Below are 20,404 nucleotides of genomic sequence, written 5' to 3'. Positions count from 1 at the left end.
ACGAAGGAATATGAGTATCCAAACCCATATCTGTTACTCCTTAATTTTGAGGGTGTCTATTCACTGTCTATTAATGTGTTTCAATTGGTGGTTTGGAAATGCTTAGTCAAAAAACCAGTTGTATTTGATTTGCATTTTGACGAACTCCTCATCAATTTTTAATTTTGCTTTTGTTTCTTCCACTTTCTTTGATACAGCTGACAATGATTTAGGGCGCAGAAGAAGGTCTCGGTGTTCCAATTCGCTGCAAAACTGCACAATCCTGTGGTAGTCTGAAAAGACCTTGCTTGTAGAAACATCCTGATTTGTGTTTAGCAAGTACAACAGCAAGGCGTCAAAGACAAAATATTCATCTTCCAACCAAGTTGGAGTTATGGGTTTTTCTGCTCTCTTATCCATATAGTCTTGATCTTTTTGGCAGACATCTCGTTGAAAATCTTGTTTGGCTCTTTTTCGTGGGAGTGGTTCCAGTTTGTCTCTCTCCTGTATATTTCTGCCAAAGGGGTTAACGCACGAACGGCACGAACAGAACTTGTTGCAACTTTGGAGGGCGCGGAAGCATGGACAGCGTGACTTGTATGTTTTGCAGACCTCGTTGTTCCTGGTCTTTCCAGCTGCTCCACGACCACACGAACATCGAGTTTCACCCTTGTCTGATTGCTTTGGCGGGATTACCGTATTAGATACTCGCTCGTCCGACTCCTCAAGAGCGTTTGCAGTAATCGGTAGAACGGTGTCTGTCATCTTTTGTTCAGCGACCAAGTTATAGTGTCCACCACCACTATGAACATAAGCGAGATAAATGGGAACCTCAGACAACACGCTAGTTCTTGGAATAACATGAGAAATAGGGTAGTTTTCCATTGAAGTAAAAATTACAAGGGGTATCTGTCATATATTACTCATCGCCAGAGGAACACAGTTGCCTAATTCTGAATCAAAGTGTCCAGGGTTTTTAAATTTCCGCGCTTCTTCGTCGTACGCATTGGTCGATGTCACAAGGAATGGCTTGTAGACATGGCTATTTGGACCTGTGAATTCCTCTACTATCAACTGCCGGAGAACGCTTATTTTGTCGCAGTTATTTACATGCTGGCTAAGCCCGAGAGATTGCAGATGAGATGCAAGGTTACAGTTCTGTGATTTCAGAATTGAAGTTACACTTGAAGTTACCGAGAAAATATAAGCTGAAAGATCTTTAAAAGGAGGACAATTCAAAGTATTGGGGCTCGACTCCACTTTTATGTCACACAATTTGACAACATAAGGAAATTATCAATAATTGTTTAATATATCGAGTAGATTTGCCAATTAATGATTTTATCTTCTGTTAGCATAAGAGGCAAACAGTAAAGGGTAACGAGGAATTTTAATAGAGCTTTGAAAGCCAAGTAAACTTTGTGGTCGACTCTTGCTTTCCAGGAGATTCTGTATTTATATTGAAGGGTGCGAAAATGTTTTTATTATATCAACAATGTAAAGGGATAAGTGTTATCTTCAATCTGTAGACCTTTTTCATAAATGGCGGCCGATAAATTATTCTTTTGTTTTCATGAAAATTAGCCTTACTAGCCTCGTCAGCAAATTCAAATTCAAAAGAATTTGTACTCTAAAACGAGGTTAGTAGGGCTAATTAACATATACTGAAAAGAATAATAAATCGGCCGCCATAAAACCAAAAGGGTCTATTTTTTCTTTTAATTTGTCGTTATGCTGTGGTTCGAATCACTTTCCGCTTTTTCCTTGCAAGAGTATGAAATTAATTAGGAATAAACATAAAATAAACAGTAGTATAACAGAACACTACGAATGCAAAACCTTTAATAGGTGGTAAAATATAACACCATAGCTGTAATATGTCACAATTCACAATTGCTGATCGATCAATTACCGTTGATTTGCAACTTCTACTTTAGTCACATTAACAATTTTCCAGTGTTGTTGAAATGAAAATAGCAATTATGTTGTTTATCGCTAACATTTCACAAACTTAAATTAGCTGATCATTACAATTTTCACCTTAAAGACATTCGCACCCAAAATCTTCTTACGTACAGATAACTTTTAAACTTTGACTGCTGTTAGACAATGATCAGCTTGTGTCAATAAAGTAAAAAAAAACGTGGGGTCACCGAGTCCGAAAGAAAAAGCGCAGATCGTGGTACTCCTATGAACTTTGGTCATTTAAGATGATTTTGGATTCAGCAAAAATTTGAGAAAAGTGGAGAATTCTATCGAAGTTAATTGTGTTTATTTCAGCTTAAGCAAGCCTACTGAATAGATTTTTGCAAACTATGTCGTTCCTACCAGACGAATTAGCCTTAAAAAAGGATATTTCTCAGTTTCGCACACTGTATTCATGCAACAATTGATACCATGCGAATAATAAAAGCGAAAACTTAATTAAAACTCCCCACGTACAGGTTTTTTTTTTCTGTTATGATGAAAAGAATCAGAAAAGGAAGCGCTCTCCCGAAAAAACACAATGGGGGTCACCGTGCGTCCAACAAAAAGATTCTGACACCGAGTTTACTTCTCGGCCATCACCACTACATCCTGTTCAGTTTTTTTTTTTTTTACTCGGTGTAGCACGCATGTGCCTAATAAAGAGCGTGCGCACTAAGGATGCGTATTAGGGATGGGCGAGAACGTCCTTAAATTCTCCGGACAAATCAAAAAAAACAAACCGTTTCTCCAATCATTTAATTAAGGTGGCGGCACTAGAACTTAGAACAAATGTTATCATTTGTGTTTTGAACAATAGCGTCTAGAGTATCTTATTCAATTGCCTACCGATGAGGAAAAAAAATAAAAAAAATCTTCCTTGTAAGAAACCCAAAAAGTGTTTCGGCCGGTTGGTTAATTACTTCAAGGGTAATTGAACCATGACGCCTAGAAAAAGCTACCAAAATACAGGAACAGAGCTTATTTCGATTAAAATACAGTATATGTCAGAACTCTGCCTCTTCATTATCCTTATCAATTCACAATTATGTTCCCTCGTAATTAATTGCTCTCAAACAGAGTTTACGTGTTCTATTTGGGTCCTTAAATTTACTCCCTTTATCTCGAGCGCGAAAAAGTCTCATAACTAATCATCGTCCCCCTCTTCAGTAATTCCATAAGTTGTCTCGAGTTCTTCCTTGTCAGGCGACTTATCGAGCATCTTATTGAAGAGCTCTCAAGAGACACAACTGATATGCGCTCTTGCCGTGAAATGCTGACGGTACATTTCTGCGGTGACATCGTAATTTTGGAGGCCCTCTGCAGTTGCACGAAATGGAAGAAGCTTATAAAACACATTGCTTCTATCGACCACCAAGACAGTCCCTAGTCCGTCAGTTTTTAGATTGGCCATTACTTCTAAAACTGTTGCGGCCAGTGGCCGCCTGCATCCGCTGATAGAGCTTTGGACTTGTTTCACAGTCACAAAAGGACCACGGCACGTCAATACTTTTGTTGCGATGGTTTTTGTGTCTTCCCTACTATCGTTCCGCCCTTCTTGCTCATTTCCAACCTGCAACTAAAATTTAACAATTCAACCACATCAGTCCTACATGATACGTTTCTTAAATTCCGACAAAGCAATTCATGTGTCATACTTGGCATGCGAAAGTAACTTCGACGCATGTAGCAGATATATAGAGGATATTACATGACCGCGAGGAAATACGAAATTTCTCTTCGAGTGATGAAAAACATGCGAACGAGTGAAATAGGTATTATATAAACACCAATGAAATACCAAATCATTGCAAAAGGCGCGATTTATTATGTAACCATAGCAGCAGGTGATATTTTCACATGTGAAAAGAACACGTGTGAAGATATCATGTATTCGCGCGAAAGCTCAACTGGTATTTCATTGGTGTTTATATAATAAATAAAGAATCTACAGTCTCATTGTTAATTTCATTCACCCTCCTTCTAAAATTTCCTACAGATTAGAAAAACAAATACGAGTGGCAATGGTTGAAAACTCGATATTTAAGATCCAACAATTCATAGCACAGTTTTCGCTTATCCGATTTATAACTAATCAGTAAACTTTGTCCTCTAACGTCCTAGATACTTAGCGTGTCCGAAATTAAAGGGGGTACTATAGGTAAGAAATATAGGGAAGGGGGAAGGAGGCAGGGTGGGTTGATTAAAATTCTTGTTACTGTTTCAAACGGTTACAATTAGCTTCTTCTTACACAGGGTTTCCTTGAGAGCTCATGGAGGAGGGTCTCGCATTTACTTTATGCATGTACATCCCTTGTTACTAGTTATTCGTACCGTGTGAAACTAATGGTAATCCTCTATCCCCCAGCCTGTTAAAAGCCATATCAGAAATGATAAAACAATATGAGAAAGGAGAGCTAACTGCGACAAGCGCGATTCATTATGATCATCAAGTTGGGGGTCAAAAAAACACAGAAACCTTGTTTCTACCTGGAATTATTATCTGGGATCCGTTATTACAGTATTTTCATGGAAGCTTACCTTGTCCCAACTGTGGTCAACTTCTAAAACCAAGATACTGGAAAGATGGAAAAGATTGGAAACACAACAATCCCAGGCAGCTCGCAGATATAGAACATTACGTGCTACTCGTAAGTAGGGTGTACGCATGCAGAAATGATCATCGGATAATTGGTCACGACCCTAAAATTCTTAAGAAGTTTGGACAGGTAGAACTGATCCCTTTCCTTCTTTTGCACAAGTATGGTATTACCCGACGTTTGTACAGATTAATTGTTGTTCATACGGCGTCTGGGATGAGGTACAGGGACGTGGAAGCAGTTTTAACAGAGATGTGGAATAGTTATCACACAGAAGTGCGCATAAGGTCGTTAGCACTATTACCAGCAGGGATGAGAACATTAGAGGACAAAGCAACTCAATCTACAACGCCGAAGATTTCACAGTTAATACCCAACAGAAAACTGATCCGCCAGTGCTTTGTTTATGACTATTCCACGAAAGAAAAACTGTACAATGCACGCATGGCATCTTTCACGGGCAGTTGGCTATCTTCTGACCACACGTTTAAGGTAGCTGGCAATGTCGGTATATGGCAAAATGGCCTTTGGATTCGTCAGTTCGACTCCTTGTTTTCTGTTATGAATGAGGATGGCATTGTCCTTGCTTGGCAGTTAACACGAGGTACTGGTTTTGCCAGAGTCAAGACTTTACTCGTGGGGATTAGGAAAAGGCTAGTAAAAAACGGAATCACCTTACAGGGATTTACTATCGACAACTGTTGCGCTTGGAGGTTACTCCTCCAAGCGGTGTTTGGAGTCATTCCAGTTAAACTTGATCTCTTTCATGCTGTGCAACGCATCGCTAGCAAAATTAAAAAAAGGCACCCATTAAGAAGGCAATGCCTTGATTCCTTTCGCTTAGTCTTCCGAACGTTGGGCGACATTGGGAAAGAGCGTAAGAAGCCGACGCCCGCTCGATCAGTGATGTTGGCCAATTTAGAAAGATTTATCGAAAACTGGAAGAATATTGAAGTTTCAGGGGAGAAAGTACTTTCACAAAATGCCCATAACCAATTGGACAAGTTGAGAGTACACATTGAGAAAGGTTGCTTGGAAGAGATTCCTCCCAAAGCAGGAACAAGTAGACAAGAATCAATGCATAAAAGCCTCCGAAAAAGCGTAGAAAAAAGGAGAGTGGGTGTTAAAGCAGCAGTGGCAAGTATAGGTACGTGCCTATACAGGTGGAATGAAAGACGGATATTGGAAAACGTGGGATCGTGCCATTCGCCACTTCCAGTCACACAGTACCAGGACTTGACAGTAGATCAGGAAGAAGTATTTGGTACTGGAATGATTCAAAATCCAAACAGTTTTAGCGATGATGACTCTGAAGATAACACTGACGCCACTGCACGTGAAACTGATTCAACCGCGGAGAGCGCTAGCGATGGCGGGGACTGTGGGACTGATGACAGCGATAATGCGAGGATAGGCAAAGAAGACACATATCATAGAGTTCTAGAGTATGCCATGTATATGAAGAACTTGGCTCAAAATTTGCAAGCAAAATGTGATGCACCTACAATGAAAGTAAATGTGACTCAGTTTGTTGGACGGAGCCTCCTATTGTTCACATCGCATGCTCACTACTCCACGCCAGACACGGTAAAATGCAACGAGATGTTAACTAGCATTTTAAATGCATTTGGATTCCAACAGTTACCAATGCCAGGAGACGGAGACTGTTTTCTACATTGCATATCAATCAGTCTAAGCTCCTTTCTTACAGGAAAGTACTCCATGCTGACTTCGTACTTGAAATCGATCGGTATAAGCGTAGACATGCCTAACGAGGATAAAATACACCTTCTTCGGCGGTTGATTGTACAGGAATTCATGGGGCCTAATCGGCACGTTTACGAGCCATTCAGTATGATAACAAGCACCACTGATTCGTATGAATCAGAAGCGCAGAAGTTCCTTGAGTCGGGTCATTACGATTCTGAATTAGGAAACTGTGTTCCACTTGCGATGAGCAACATCCTGCAAATACCTCTAGTTATTTTTACGTCGATGGAAAATTATCCTATTACACAAGTCATTCCGAGAACAAGAGTACTTTCTGAAGTTCCGATATACCTCGCTTATAGTCATAGTGATAGCGGACACTATAACTTAGCCGTTGAAGGAAATCGCAATCGCACACAGGCGAATTATGTTACAGCTGAAGCAACCGGCAAAGCTGAGCCAGACATGCATTTACAAGTCGAGGTCGACCTCACTACTAAACATGAAGCGGGATGCTCGTGCGGTCACGGAGCAGCAGGGAAGACAGGAAAAAGTTAATTTTGCAAATACTATAAGTCGCGCTGTCCGTGCTTTCGTAAACTGCGAGGCTGCAACGATAAGTGTTGCTGTCGTTCGTGCGACAATCCATTTGGTAAAAAGGCTCAGGAAAAAGTTCAAGAAAAAGGTATCTTTGATCCGCTACCAAGAAAAAGACCAAAGCAAGACCTCCAACAAGATATCAAGCAGACAGACAAAGGATATATGGAAAACAAAACAGAAAAGCCCATTGCTACAAGCTGGTTGCAAGACGAACTGTATGTAATTGAAGCGCTGTTCTTGTACTTGTTAGTTACAAGCCAAGAAATCACTCCAGACAAGATCTTTGCAGACTACCACAAGATAATAGAATTCTGCTCAGAAGTGACCAGTTATCAAAATGTGTTTTGTATGCGTCCTAGATCCTTGTCAGCAATAACAAAGAAACTACAAGAAATAAAGGACAAATTAAAAGTCGACGAGGAATTATTTAAAAAGCAAATCCAATACAACTGGTTTTCTGACTAAATCGTTATTGCGCTCACAGATTATAGAACACATCTTGTTCCGACGGGCAATCTTGTTCTCAGGGATTCATTATCATTGGTTATTGAAATAAGTTTTGCCTGAGTTTTCAGTCATCTCTTACCATTATTTCACGTTTCACGTGTGACTTCCAAACACAAGAAGCACTTAAAAAATTAGACGCAACTAAATTCTGCGTGCTCGTTTAGTTTTCATGATTCTTGATTAAGCGCCTAAGAAAAAGGTACAAGTTTTCTGTATGAACCTATTGCGTTCAATTTTAGGTAAAAAAATCTTTTTAAATATACTGCCAAAAGATAATCTGTCCAAACTAGAAGCAATTGTTAGTGTTAGTCTTTAGTGTGTCACTGACGGCAACTGATGTCGGACATTTAAGTGATTTTCACATTGAATAGGTCGCAAGGTCCATGTTCTGCTTATATTAGAGAAAAAATGTATGTTTATTGATAGCAAAGGGCTCTTGTGGAGCAAAAAACTTTCATTTTTGGCTCTTTATATTTCTTAGGTTTCTAGTCTATATCCTCGTTTGCTAGCCGTATACGGTAGATCAATAATTATAAGAGGAATTTATTTATACAAACAACTGCTTTTATAAATCAATAAAATTAGTAATAACGGCCACTAGCTTGGATGGATTTTTTTTATATATATTTCTCAGGTGCGAGGTATATGGGATCAGGGACCAAGGGCAAAAAATTGGGTAGGGTCAGGGCTCACAAGCAGTGGGATCAGGATCAGCAGTGCTGTGAGGGGATCAGGAATCAAGTTTTCCGACAGAAAATCAAATATCATAAACTGACAAAATTAGGTATAATTGGACAGAAAGAGCGACCGCCGTTTACAAACTCAAATGTATTTTTGAGGGTTTTTGCGGAAACATTTTATCCCGGAATCATTGCTCGATCGCGCGTTACGCACACTAAAGCTTTACAATTATGACACAGGGTAACCAAACCAGAAAAAATTCCAGAACAGTATTATTAGGAGAAGCAGATAATGAGTTATGGTTGGATGTGCGACTGAACTGAGTTAGTCAACCGGTAAAATGAAACTATTATGCCGATAGGAAATCGGAAGGCCGATAGGATAGAAAGTTAATTTGACGGGAGTCAAATTCTCATTCAGTCATTCTCCATTTCATGAATGCGGTGACTAAGTTTTAAAAAAAACCTCAAGCGACACTTCACTTTGACCTATTTTGTATTTTATTCAGGTTTAATCAAGCAACAATTATTCGCCGTTTGTCCGACCAATCCTGTGTTCCTACTGATCCTACGTTCCCACTGATCCTAAGTTCCTACTGATCCTGTGTTCCTACCCTACTGATCCTGTGTTCCTACTGATCCTACGTTCCTACTGATCCTACGTTCCTACTGATCCTACGTTCCTACTGATCCTACGTTCCTACTGATCCTGAGTTCCTACTGATCCTGTGTTCCTACTGATCCTGTGTTCCTACTGATCCTACGTTCCTACTGATCCTGTGTTCCTACTGATCCTACGTTCCTACTGATCCTGTGTTCCTACTGATCCTGTGTTCCTACTGATCCTACGTTCCTACTGATCCTGAGTTCCTACTGATCCTGTGTTCCTACTGATCCTACGTTCCTACTGATCCTGTGTTCCTACTGATCCTACGTTCCCACTGATCCTACGTTCCTACTGATCCTACGTTCCTACTGATCCTGTGTTCCTACCCTACTGATCCTGTGTTCCTACTGATCCTACGTTCCTACTGATCCTGTGTTCCTACTGATCCTGTGTTCCTACTGATCCTACGTTCCTACTGATCCTACGTTCCTACTGATCCTGTGTTCCTACTGATCCTACGTTCCTACTGATCCTGTGTTCCTAGTGATCCTGTGTTCCTACTGATCCTGTGTTCCTACTAATCCTACGTTCCTACTGATCCTACGTTCCTACTGATCCGTTCCTACTGATCCTGTGTTCCTACTGATCCTACTTTCCTACTGATCCTGTGTTCCTACTGATCCTACGTTCCTACTGATCCTACGTTCCTGCTGATCCTGAGTTTCTACTGATCCTACGTTCCTCTTATCCCTACTGTTCCTACAGATCCTACGATGTCTTTCGATGGCATTTCTTCTTAATGACGTCAGTCAGGTATGACGTCAGTCAGGTCGTCGTACACGAGCCATGAGCCCTTGAAAGCCTAGATGGGTCATAAGCCCCCCGGCTTCTATAAACATGTAGGCAGTAGGCTTCCTATCCTATCCTATCCTTGCTAGCACCTTTTTTTCTTTTCAAAATATCTAAGGGACCGGTCATTATTTGTGTAGAGGGGGGGGGGGGGGAAGGAAAAAAGAGAGGGGGGGGGGGGGTCAAGGCTGTTTTAGATTGGCAAGAAGAGGGGGGGGGGGGGCTAATTTTTTTTTAAACAATTGATAGGGCCGGGTCCTAATTTTTTAGGTTTTGCAAGGGGTCTTGTCTGTTCTTTTGCAAATGGGATTACTTTCTGAAATAAATTAATTTCAAAGATCCAGGTGGTAAAGATGGACAACCCAAGAATATTGTCATAAACTTCATTGCTTTAATATAATATTTTCACAAAAGGCAAATCCAGATCAGCCTAGCTAAAGATGCTTTGAAGTGTTGACAGGCTTAACACAACTCCTGCTAGTGTCGCCCATGTTGTATACTTGACCTTTAGAGTTTGGCTCTTACGAATATGTCTTTTAAAGATTTTCCTCTCTTGTAAGATATAATCGGTGGATCCTGATAAATTTCTTTCAGCAAAGGTTGATTTCTCGATTAAATGCCATTTATACTCATTAAGATGTTCTTTAGGTTTGGAACGGATGGATTGTATTGTGTGACAAAGGGAAATATTTTCTTGCGTATTTTTTGTTTCTGACGAAGTGCTGACTTCCTGTCTGTAAATTGAACTCCTGCGAGGACTTTATTGACCAGAAGATCTGGGTAGCCTCGTACACGGAAACGGGTTTAAAATCTCTTATATGTTCTTCAAAAAGAGTTTTGAAGAATTGGTTCTTAAAAGTCTAAGGGCCTCGACCTTGATAAAACCTTTCCTGACACTTGGGGGGGAGGGGGAGGGGGGGTCATCAATGAAATATTGAATTAAGAGGGGGGGCTGCTTGCCATTTTTAGACCTGAGCCTGGCAAAAATGTTCATCTATCAATTGAAAATATTTTTCCCTCCACCCCCTCTACATAAATAATGACCGGTCCCTAATGCCAATTATTTATTTTATTTACTGCAAATGTATGTATCACACTAATTCTATGTATGCATGTATATATATTTTTTTATGGTTTATGACAAAAATAAATTGAAAAAATTATAATTCAGTTAATTAAAGATGTTTTTGAAAATTCTCTTGAAATCTTAGGCAAACTTTTGAAAATTTCACTGGGCTCCTGACTTATATTATAATTTTTCAAGAGCTTAATAAAAACTGTTTTGCAAGTGACTTTAACTTTCGTTGAAATTTTCATGTGGATGAATTTTCATTTTTGTTTTTTTATTCCGGATTCCGGATTCTGGGTTTTAGGTAAACCCCTGCACAGGTCAGATGGTTGCACGAAATTTGTTGGAGTCAGAAAATGTTTGCACAATTAATGTGACTGGGGCTGTCAGGGCACTAAAATCTCCATACATAACATATCTAATTTAGTCAGAAGGTCAAACAATGGCACACATGCAGCTGCAGGAGAAAAATAGTAACGTTATACAATTCCAGCCAATTCCAGCAGTGCACGTACCCAATCTATCCCCTATGACATGGGTCAGCCCATCAGTCAACCCTGGGCATAATTTTCACATTTGACGGCCTTCCAATTTTCCCCTCAATACTATCCGGTTTTTTTTTTCAATGATAAGTTCATCAGCAAAGACTATAAATAATTATTGGTTAATTAACGACATCAAAAGAGGGCATTGCCACTGCCACAGTGTTAAGAAATACAAATCTAGGACTTATCCGAGATGTGGTTTGGTATGAATAAGCTTTTATTTGAATAATTCAACAGAGGTACATGTAAGTCCAAGACCACAGAAATCACCATCTTCAATAACTGTACTGTTTGGCATTTAATTTTACCAGGTCATTTGTCCTGATCATCAGGGGGCATTGTGTTCCAGAAAATATCCATACCTCCCCCCTCCCCCCCCGGGGGGGGGGGGTACTCCCTTATATGGGCTATATAGGTATGTGCGGCGCCAAAGGGTATGGTTTTTCGGCTGTTTTGGTCATAAATAAGGTATCAATTTTAGCCTTTTGCCGCCATTTTGGTAATAAATAGGGTATAGATTTTTACACTCTAGTCCTGGGTTCGTTTTTTTTTTTTTTAGAAGAAGCTACTTCAGGTCATAATTAGGGTAGGGAAAATCGCATATTTTGGTCATAAATAGGGTAAGGGTTTTGGGAAGCGGGCCGCACACCCCTACCCAATTTTGTTTGGAGTACCCCCCCCCAGGCCCCTCCCCCACAGAAGGTTCTTTTTGGCTTGAGCCTCCCCACCCTTCCGGGAATTCCAGTTTAGCTCCATACGTTCCTTTAAAAGTTTTGACTTTGATACCCCTCCCCACCCCCTCAGAATTTCCAATGACCTTCCATGGGTGGGTATGGATATTTTCTGAAATTGGACATAAAAATTTAAACTTTGCCATTTCTAAGACCCATTGTTTCTATTATTAATACTATTTTACACCCCTAGAAGGCAACCTGGAAATTTATTTCTTCTCTCTTTTTCTTTTATTTATTTATTTATTTTTTTTTTGGACTCTGCTAGGGGTTGGCAAAACAACTTTGTGCAGAAAGGTTTATGAAATTCTTAAAGAGAAGGGAATCCAGACACAAGGATTCTACACCGAAGAAGTTCGTAATAGTCCCAAGGGGAATAGGGTGGGGTTTGATGTTGTCACCCTAGATGGGCAACGTGGACCACTGGCAAGAGTAAAAGGGTATGTGGTACGTCAGACACTGGTTTGAATGATAATATTACAACAGAGCCTAAGTGTTACAGTCTATCCACATCACGCACAACCAGTATCTTTGAAATTTGAATGGAGTTTTGAAATTAACAGGTCAGCTTTGAATTATCCATTGCAAACAAGAATTCAGAGTTACTGTAGAAATTTCCTTAGTTTATTGACGGTATATTAAAGCTATGAATTTTTTTTGTACGTTACAGCATTAAGTACTTCAAGAATAACAATATGTTTCCCAAGTATTTATTTTGAATCTTTTTTCAGTTAATGCATCTTTTTGGAAAGATTTCCAGAGAAATGTTCAATGTTCCATTGACAAAGAGGAATTGAAGGGGTGCACGGAATAAGGCCCAAAGTGACTTTTGATATAAGGTCAAATTCTCCTTTTGTTTCAAAAGTGAATACAAGGAAATTTGGAAGGAGAATCTAGCAATCTATCAGAAGTCACTAAGGGCTTTTTTCCAGGCACTCCTTCAATTAGAATGTTTATTCTCAAGAAATACTGGTCACATGTGACAGGCACTGACTGTAAGTATAGCAGCAGACGGCTGTTTCATGTCACATATTGTCATCTAATATATTTGAAAGACTGAGATGTTGCAGTTGGAGGGTAATATCAGAGTCATTTAAATCTTCTTTCAACTGTCTGTTTAGGGATGGTCATACTGCAAAAGGGAGAGCATCTCCCTCAGTTGGTAATTATTTAGTGGATGTCAAGTCATTTGAACAGCTTGCACTTCCCACAATCAAGGTAACCTCTGATAGATCAACATTAACAGGAGTATTAACTTGTAGCTGGAAAATGGGTGGGAATTAACAAGGATTAAATGTACACTGTAAGGTATTTTGAATCAGAGCCTTTATTGTTTTTTTCTTGTGGTTTCTCATGGGCTTCCTTGCCACCTTTACTTTATTATTATTACACTGTCTTGTAATTCTTGCAAAAGTTAACTTGATCATTTACAGCCCTTTAAAGAGATTTTGTCAACATTAACAGGAGTATTAACTTGTAGCTGGGAAATGGGTGGGAACATTAGGACTAAATGACAAGTCATTTACAGCCATTTAAAGGGATTTGCCAAAGTTAGCACAATCTGATCAATTCAGATTCCAAAAAAGGTCCCTGAATTTTTGAGTTCCTATTGGATTTCCAGAACTCTTAGCTGGCCTTATTAATTTTTACATCCTGAAGTCTGACAGCGAAATGCTTGTGTTTCATCACTCGTTAACATTTATTAGAAAATCTTTTTAATTAGTTAATTTCTGAGAGAGTTGCAGTCTTTCAATCAAATCTCCAACAACAAAATTAACTCAGATGGGTTCTCTTAAATAAATAAATAAATAAATAAATAAATAAATAGGCTTTATAATAATTTTAATGTTTTAAATTATTTCTGACCACAAAAACAAGCTTTGTGATTGTCGAAGAGAGAATAATAAACAAATTACCAGTGAGAATAGAAATGAAGGGAACAGAGAGATAAATAAAGAATTGAATGCACTTTAATTTATTACTCAATTTTTCCTTTTTGAAAACAGAGGCTTTTCAAACAAGATGGTGATATGAGTATATTTCTTCTGGTGTTTGAAATTAAAGCGAAGCTCATCAGTTTGCCAAAAACTGCAACATTTTGCCTGCACAGTGTGTGTATTAAAATTGTGAAATAGAGGCACAAAAGGTCAGGGCCGGGGGACTTTAAGTGAAGTTAACTTTTGAAAATTACAAGAATTAATTATCATTACCTTACAGGATGCCGAAGGTGGTAACAGAGTGGTTATAGTTGATGAAGTAGGAAAAATGGAGCTGTTTAGTCAAAGCTTTGTTAATTCAGTTCGTGAATTACTCTCGTCCTCACAAGCTACGGTGTTAGCTACTGTACCTGTTACAAAACAGAGACCCATCGCATTTGTGGATGAACTGAAAAAGTGCGAAGATGTTACACTGATTGAGGTGAGTATCAGTTATTCTTTACTAAAGTCATAATCTTGGTCAGGTAGCATGTCGTGTTAAATATTATAATTGTACAAATTATATTGCAGTTGCGAGTTCTTTGAAACTTTCAAGAGTATAATTCAATTTTTTCTGTTCTTCATTTATAATATAACCAGTGGAAATTTTTGTGAAAACACTGTGTTACAGAACGTGTCATTGGTACAGGATTTAATAAAAACTTGGGAAACATTTATTCTCAAACTTGCATTGTTTTCAGGTCACAAGAAATACACGGGATGAGTTAGTTGGGGAAGTTGTGTGCATGCTTGAAAACTACATGGTGAATAAGTGATTAATGTGATAAAGGTAAGCCCACACGCACCGTTCATACACTGGAAAGTAGCGGACCAAACTGCAGTTGAAGACCCCCTGGAAAATAAGTGAAAATAGGGATAAAGACAAGGCCATAAACACTAGAAATTCACTGGGCAATAACTCAGTGAACAGCCCTGCACAGTTAAAGACTGCCAGAAAATAAGTGAATCTTGGGATAACAACATGGCTGTATAGTAATACAATGTACTGTACGTCTCTTGTATGAGCAAAGAATGATGATGATGATGATGATGATGATGATGATGATGATGATGATGATGATGACTACAGAAGTATTGGGTCAGTACTCATGAAACTCATGGCCTACATTGTGCAGTTCCAGAAAATATCCATACTCTCCCCAGGAAAGGTTTTTTGTTTTGCACTCCCTTCACTCCTAGGAAATTCCAGTTTAGCTTTAAACCTTGCTTCTAAAATGTTGACTTTTAAGACACCCCTCCCCCTATGAATTTGTGATGACCTTCCATGGGGTGGGTATGGATTTTTTCTGGAACTGCACAAAAAATTTGATAAAAGCCTGAATGGTTTTTGGTACTTAGAACTATTCAGTACCAAGAACTGTGAATGTTGATAGCACTAATACTTTATATGGACAAAGTATTTATGTTTTGGCACGTGGTTGGTTAACAGTTGCCGGATGATTTGGACATGTGTTAAAAAGAAGAGAGGGCCAAACTGAGGATCGTCATTTTACCCCTCAGTATCTGGGCTTAAATATTTCCCATTTGAACAGGGAACTCAAGTGACTCAGGACCGATAAGATCGAGATCATATGAAGGAACAAAAAAAAAATGGGAAATTAAAAGTCTTGTTGATAAGACATTTCAAACAACAAAATAAACTCAAATCAACAAGCAATTATCATACTTTTGTTTATTAAAATTCAAAACAACTACAGAACCTATAACAATAATAATTCATTCTTTAAAAAAAAAAATCACTGGTTCCATTGCAATTCGACAGAATTAATTAAAATGTTCTAACTTTAAAGATCCTCAAAGGACAAATTATCTCTAAATGAATTGACAGTATAATATAGGTCCAATTTACAGAGACAAAATTGAGAAGCAATACTTATGAGGCTATGCATGTCAGAATAAAGAAATTGCTATAAATTTTAACTTTTCATTCCCAGAGCCATTTATAACCTTATGCATGAAATCCTGTTGAAACATTTGTGTGCATGGTAACCTGGCCCTTAAGAAAAAACGAGGCTTTAGTTGAATCTGTCAGATACAAACCTTAATGCTTTTTATATGAAAATCATGTTGCCTTATTTTTACTTATTTTCATATTTACATGAAAAGCACTCAGAGGTTTGTATCGAAACAAAGTCAACTCCTCGCTTCAACTCAAAGTTTAGGGCACTAAGGACACAACTTTAAAAATAATGGACAATTAATGTTAAGTAGTACATTTATCTTGTTTAAGCTTATTATAAGGCTATTAAAAGTAATAAAAAAAAGATTGAATACATTGTTTGTTTGATTGTTTGTTTATCGATCATTGGGTAGTTTTCTCTTAAAAGGTACGTAATTTCAACTATATATATTGAAATAAGCTAAAACTGTTACTTACAGTATGAGTATGAGTAAAATTGTTTTCCGGTCTTCTACTTTTCATCCAATGCAAATGCACCCAATTAAGTGTCTTTTAAAAAATTACTGGTAAGAAGTTCAAAACATAAATTAACACTGAATTAAACCTTAACTTAAATCAAGATGAAACTGATCAGTAAAACCTGACTTCATTCTCAACAAAATTCCTAATAATTTTTAATCCTATTCAACAGTAATTTTCTTCCAGAAATTTCACAACAATCAGGCATCTGTCCTGAATAATATAATTTAGTTTGAAGATTGCATTTCAACCATCAAAGACCTGCCAACCTCCTTTTTGAACGCTAATGAAGGCTCAAATGAAAACACTTGGGCAAAATTCTCCGTGTAGGATTTTAACCAAATCCATCATCACACGATTTCAACTTTTTTAAAATTTAATCTGTTTTTTTTTTTACTAATTAAAGTTATTTCACTCCTGAATTACAGTACAACAGTTCCTTTAACTGACTCCCAAGACAACAAAATTATTACTTTCCTGAGTGGCTGCAGATGACAGTTTTCATTCAAACATTTGAATGCGATTGTTACTGAAATCTGCCGCAACAATTCTGCCATTACTTAAAACAGCGACAGATTTTGGATAATTAAATTCTCCTAAGTTACTCCCTTTTGTTCCAAACTTGCCAACAAACTTGCCATTCAATTCAAACACTTGTATTCTATTATTACCCGCATCACACACCACCAGGTGTTTGGATTTAGTCACTGCTAAACAACGGGGAGAATTAAACTCACCATCCCCTCCCCCCCGCTGTCCAAATTTATATTGATATTTACCCTCGGTACTGAACACTTTAACACAGTGTTCATTTCTGTCTGACACTATGAGATATTCATCACACTGAACACAGTGAACAGGAAAACTAAAAGAGTCAGACCCACCTATCTTCCTTACAAACTTACCATCGGTTGAAAAGATCTTAATCAGTTTGTTACCTGAATCAGCAACAATAATATTACCATTGGCATCCAATGATAAACCCCAAGGATTAGAGAGCTGACTATCAAGGCTTCCTTTCCCACCAAACATACCAATGCACCTACCCTCCCCACTTAACATCTGGATTCTATGGCTATCCTTCTCTGCTACGAAGATATTTCCGTTATTATTAATGCATATTCCAATAGGTCTAATAAATTCTCCCTGATTGGTACCACGGCAACCGAAGGATCTTAAGTAATTCCCACCACTGTCAAAGATTTGGACCCTGTGGTTCCTAAAATCAGTTACTGCTATCTCATCCGTGTCACTCACTGTTACCCCCCAAGGACGCTTAAACATTCCTACAGACGAACCTTCCTTTCCAAAAGATAAAAAAGGTTTGAACTGAAGTGGTTTTACTAACATAGCCTGCGAGCAAGCTCCCTGCTCCGGTGAAAAATAGCGAGAGGCACTCGGCGAAGGAGACTGTCCAACGCTATTTTTTCCCCGAGCGGAAAGATTCCCGGAGCTGACAGCCTGCTCGCGGGCTTTTACTAGCAAATCATAAGGACTGCCACGAACATGTTCCCCATTTACCTTAATAATAATTGAATATCTGCCTTGCTCTTTGGGAGAATAGCTGATATTATACTGTCCATTCTTGTTATCATTGATTTGCACTTCTGTCCCGCACTCTCGCCCTCGTTCGTCTCGGATCTCCACCGTCACACGGTCACCTTTATTGTAAAACTGTCTTCCCTCTGCGGTTTTGGTTGTCAAAGTGAATTCCGTTTCACGTCCAGCAAATGTTTCATTCAGTCCTTTTCCTTCAGCTATTGATTGGCTTGCTTTCGTTTGTTGCAGTATCTCCAAGATACCAATTTCTTCGCTGTTGACAGTGTCTAACAGCTTTTGATTTTGCACGAAAACGAAAACTGGAAGACTTCCAGGGTCATGGACAACTGGCTCGCCTTGAACATGAATTCCCTCAAAGATTGTTTCTGGTGAGGTATTTAGTCCTACAACCTCAATATTGTTACCTCGCATTAACAGTTTGTCAGCTTTTTCCAGCGATGATTCAATCAGCTTTATTTCATTCTCGATCTTGTTCTTTTGTGTTGTTAGACTTTCAAACAACTTCTTTGTCTGGCTTTCCAACGCTGCGAAAATATTTTGTTTCCTTGCTTCAATTATCGCGAATAAGTCATCTGCAAATTCCTGAACATTTCTTTTCAGGTCTTCTCCTTGTTGTATCAGTTTAGCGTAATCTTCATCGAGTTGCTTAACTGTGTTCCTCTTTGCTAGTAAGTTCTGTCTCTGTGTTTCCACAATATTCTTCATTTCAGTCTTTCGTCTTTCAGCTTCGTCTTCGATGTGCTCTAAAGCGTGACCAGAATGCTTTAGATTGATACACGCTTGGCAGACGGCCAGTTTGCAATTCTTGCAGAAGAACCTCACCTCTTCTTTCTCGTGTCGTGGTTCTGAACAAAACGCGGGCCGCTTGAGTACATCCTCGTAGTCCTTGTCTTGGAACTCTTTCACCGCCAGAACGCGGTGATCTTTGTTTGGTCGCATCATGTTGTGTCCAATTAGGCACTGTTCACAATAAAACGTGCAACACTGGAAACAGTACGAAGCCTCAGAGCTTTTCTTGTCGCAGTTTCCACAAGTTACTTGAGTGTTGTTGCATTCTTTAATGGCCAGCACGTCAATCATGCCGTTCAGATAAAAGCTGGTCGGAAGATCCTTGAGATCACCGCTTGCAGGCACTCTGCAAAGGGTTTGGCATTTGGGACATTTGACTGCGTTTCCACCGCCGCTTGTCTCATACCAATGATTTAAACACTCTAAACAGAAACTGTGCAGACAGGAGAGCTGTTTGGGATCCGTAAATATGCCCGAACACACTGGACAAGACACTTCCTCGCGAAGAGTATAAAACAGCGTTCGAATATCCATGTTGTCTTCAATGAACAAGCGAGGAAATCGAACACAATGGAGTCTTGTTCATTCAACTTTCTATTTTCACCTTTTCGCGGAATTAGAGAGCAAAGAGCCAATCATGGAAAGCTGATCTGATATTTTGTTTGTCCTTCTTGGTTTGTGATTTCTAGGAATCTGCCCCTGGGCGGCCCATATTTAATAACATGTCAATCTTGAAAACGACAACGATTGTTTTCTCACAAACTTAAATCTGATTAGATTAGAACTTAACCAATCACAAAACCTTAGTCATTTTAAGAGTGTGTTAATGAGACTGTCTTTGACAAGTTTAATATTTGTGACTGTAAAAAACATGTGCGATTGTTCGGATCAGGTGATTTTTTATTAGATTCACGCGATGTCTGGAAAAAGGCACGCGATCAGTCTTATTGCGCGTTACAGCGTCTTTAGTTTTTTTTTAAATTGTTAAATATAAATAACCGATACTCTGAATTTTTAGCGTCAAAATTGTATTCGGTAACAATAGGTCAATCTCTAAAGGATTTTTGACATACGCTGCTACGAAACAGTTTTAACGTATTCAGTTTAATTCTTCGACAAAGTCAAGCAATTGTTGCTAAGAGATGAAAACAGACAAACCAACCAACAAATAAAATGCATCGCTCATTTTCTCTGTTCATACTCTCAAAATTTATGCAGACACGCAGTGAACGCGTTTTACAGAAGTAGTCGTATTATTTCCTGCTCCCTAGCTAGGGGCTAAAAGTTAACCAAGGAGAGATTGTTGAAAGAGAAGAACTGTCACATAGTGTCATACAAGTCATGTGTCAGATTAAGGAATTCATTCAAAGCTATTTTTTAGTCATTGAGGGATATCAAATAAAGCTCACTTGTAAAAAATTCATACAACCGACGAAGATTGTAAAGCCGCAACATTGTTAGTATATATCTATTCTATAAGTTATTTATTTTTATTTATTTATTTATTTATTTATTTTTATCGCGCATTTAGATACTTGTGCGTTATCAATTTTTAAAATATCTATTTTATAATTATTATAGTACAAAATGATCCAAGGCCCTCGCTTAGCAAACAGTGACGTAAATAAGAAGGTATGAAAATGCTAATTTGCATGGAATTGAGGGCTAACTACACACAGAATTACCCATTGACGCACTGTATGCGACAGAAGCCAAAAAAAAAAGGTTTTGCTCCTCTTGAGAAGTGAGGTGGCTTGGTAAGAACGGGGAGGTGGCAAAAGAATTTCAAAACAATTG

General features: G+C 38.6%; 4 protein-coding genes across 6 annotated transcripts in view; 1 reads left to right on the top strand and 3 right to left on the bottom strand.

Moving 5' to 3' along the window:
- Positions 1–16,091, top strand: part of LOC146472262 (cancer-related nucleoside-triphosphatase homolog) — an 18,177-nt gene extending 2,086 nt beyond the window's left edge. Inside the window, exons 2-6 of one of the 3 annotated variants that reach the window (XR_014866606.1) lie at positions 12,111–12,282; positions 12,964–13,060; positions 14,060–14,260; positions 14,520–15,256; positions 15,955–16,091. Coding sequence is in view for 2 of the 3 variants with exons in the window: in XM_085119662.1 (XP_084975788.1) it covers positions 12,111–12,282; positions 12,964–13,060; positions 14,060–14,260; positions 14,520–14,594 (545 nt within the window). In the remaining variant the exon portion in view is untranslated. Of the gene's footprint in view, positions 1–12,110; positions 12,283–12,963; positions 13,061–14,059; positions 14,261–14,519; positions 15,358–15,954 lie in introns of those variants that run through there. The other 2 variants (XM_085119662.1, XM_085119663.1) reach the window with 2 other exon arrangements.
- The window catches only part of LOC146472245 (E3 ubiquitin-protein ligase TRIM45-like), a 215,895-nt gene continuing 210,984 nt past the window's right edge, over positions 15,494–20,404 (bottom strand). Inside the window, exon 2 of the mRNA XM_085119645.1 lies at positions 15,494–16,005. The gene's annotated coding sequence lies outside the window, so the exon portion shown is untranslated. The remainder of the gene's footprint in view (positions 16,006–20,404) is intronic.
- The window catches only part of LOC146472255 (E3 ubiquitin-protein ligase TRIM45-like), a 53,146-nt gene continuing 48,235 nt past the window's right edge, over positions 15,494–20,404 (bottom strand). The window contains exon 2 of the mRNA XM_085119647.1: positions 15,494–16,005. The gene's annotated coding sequence lies outside the window, so the exon portion shown is untranslated. The remainder of the gene's footprint in view (positions 16,006–20,404) is intronic.
- Positions 15,494–20,404, bottom strand: LOC146472261 (E3 ubiquitin-protein ligase TRIM45-like). The gene has a single exon (XM_085119646.1). The coding sequence runs from the start codon at positions 19,139–19,141 to the stop codon at positions 16,760–16,762; it is 2,382 nt and encodes a 793-aa protein (XP_084975772.1). The 5' UTR covers positions 19,142–20,404; the 3' UTR covers positions 15,494–16,759.

The sequence above is a fragment of the Pavona decussata genome, unplaced genomic scaffold (assembly GCF_977016875.1).
Source record: "Pavona decussata unplaced genomic scaffold, jaPavDecu1.1 SCAFFOLD_100, whole genome shotgun sequence".
Lineage (NCBI taxonomy): Eukaryota > Metazoa > Cnidaria > Anthozoa > Scleractinia > Agariciidae > Pavona > Pavona decussata.
Note: the sequence above shows the minus strand (reverse complement) of the source record. Positions and strands in the feature narration are given on the sequence as shown.

Coding starts and splice junctions, on each gene's coding strand:
- LOC146472261 (XM_085119646.1), bottom strand. CDS start 19,141: ATGGATATTCGAACGCTGTTTTATACTCTTCGCGAGGAAGTGTCTTGT.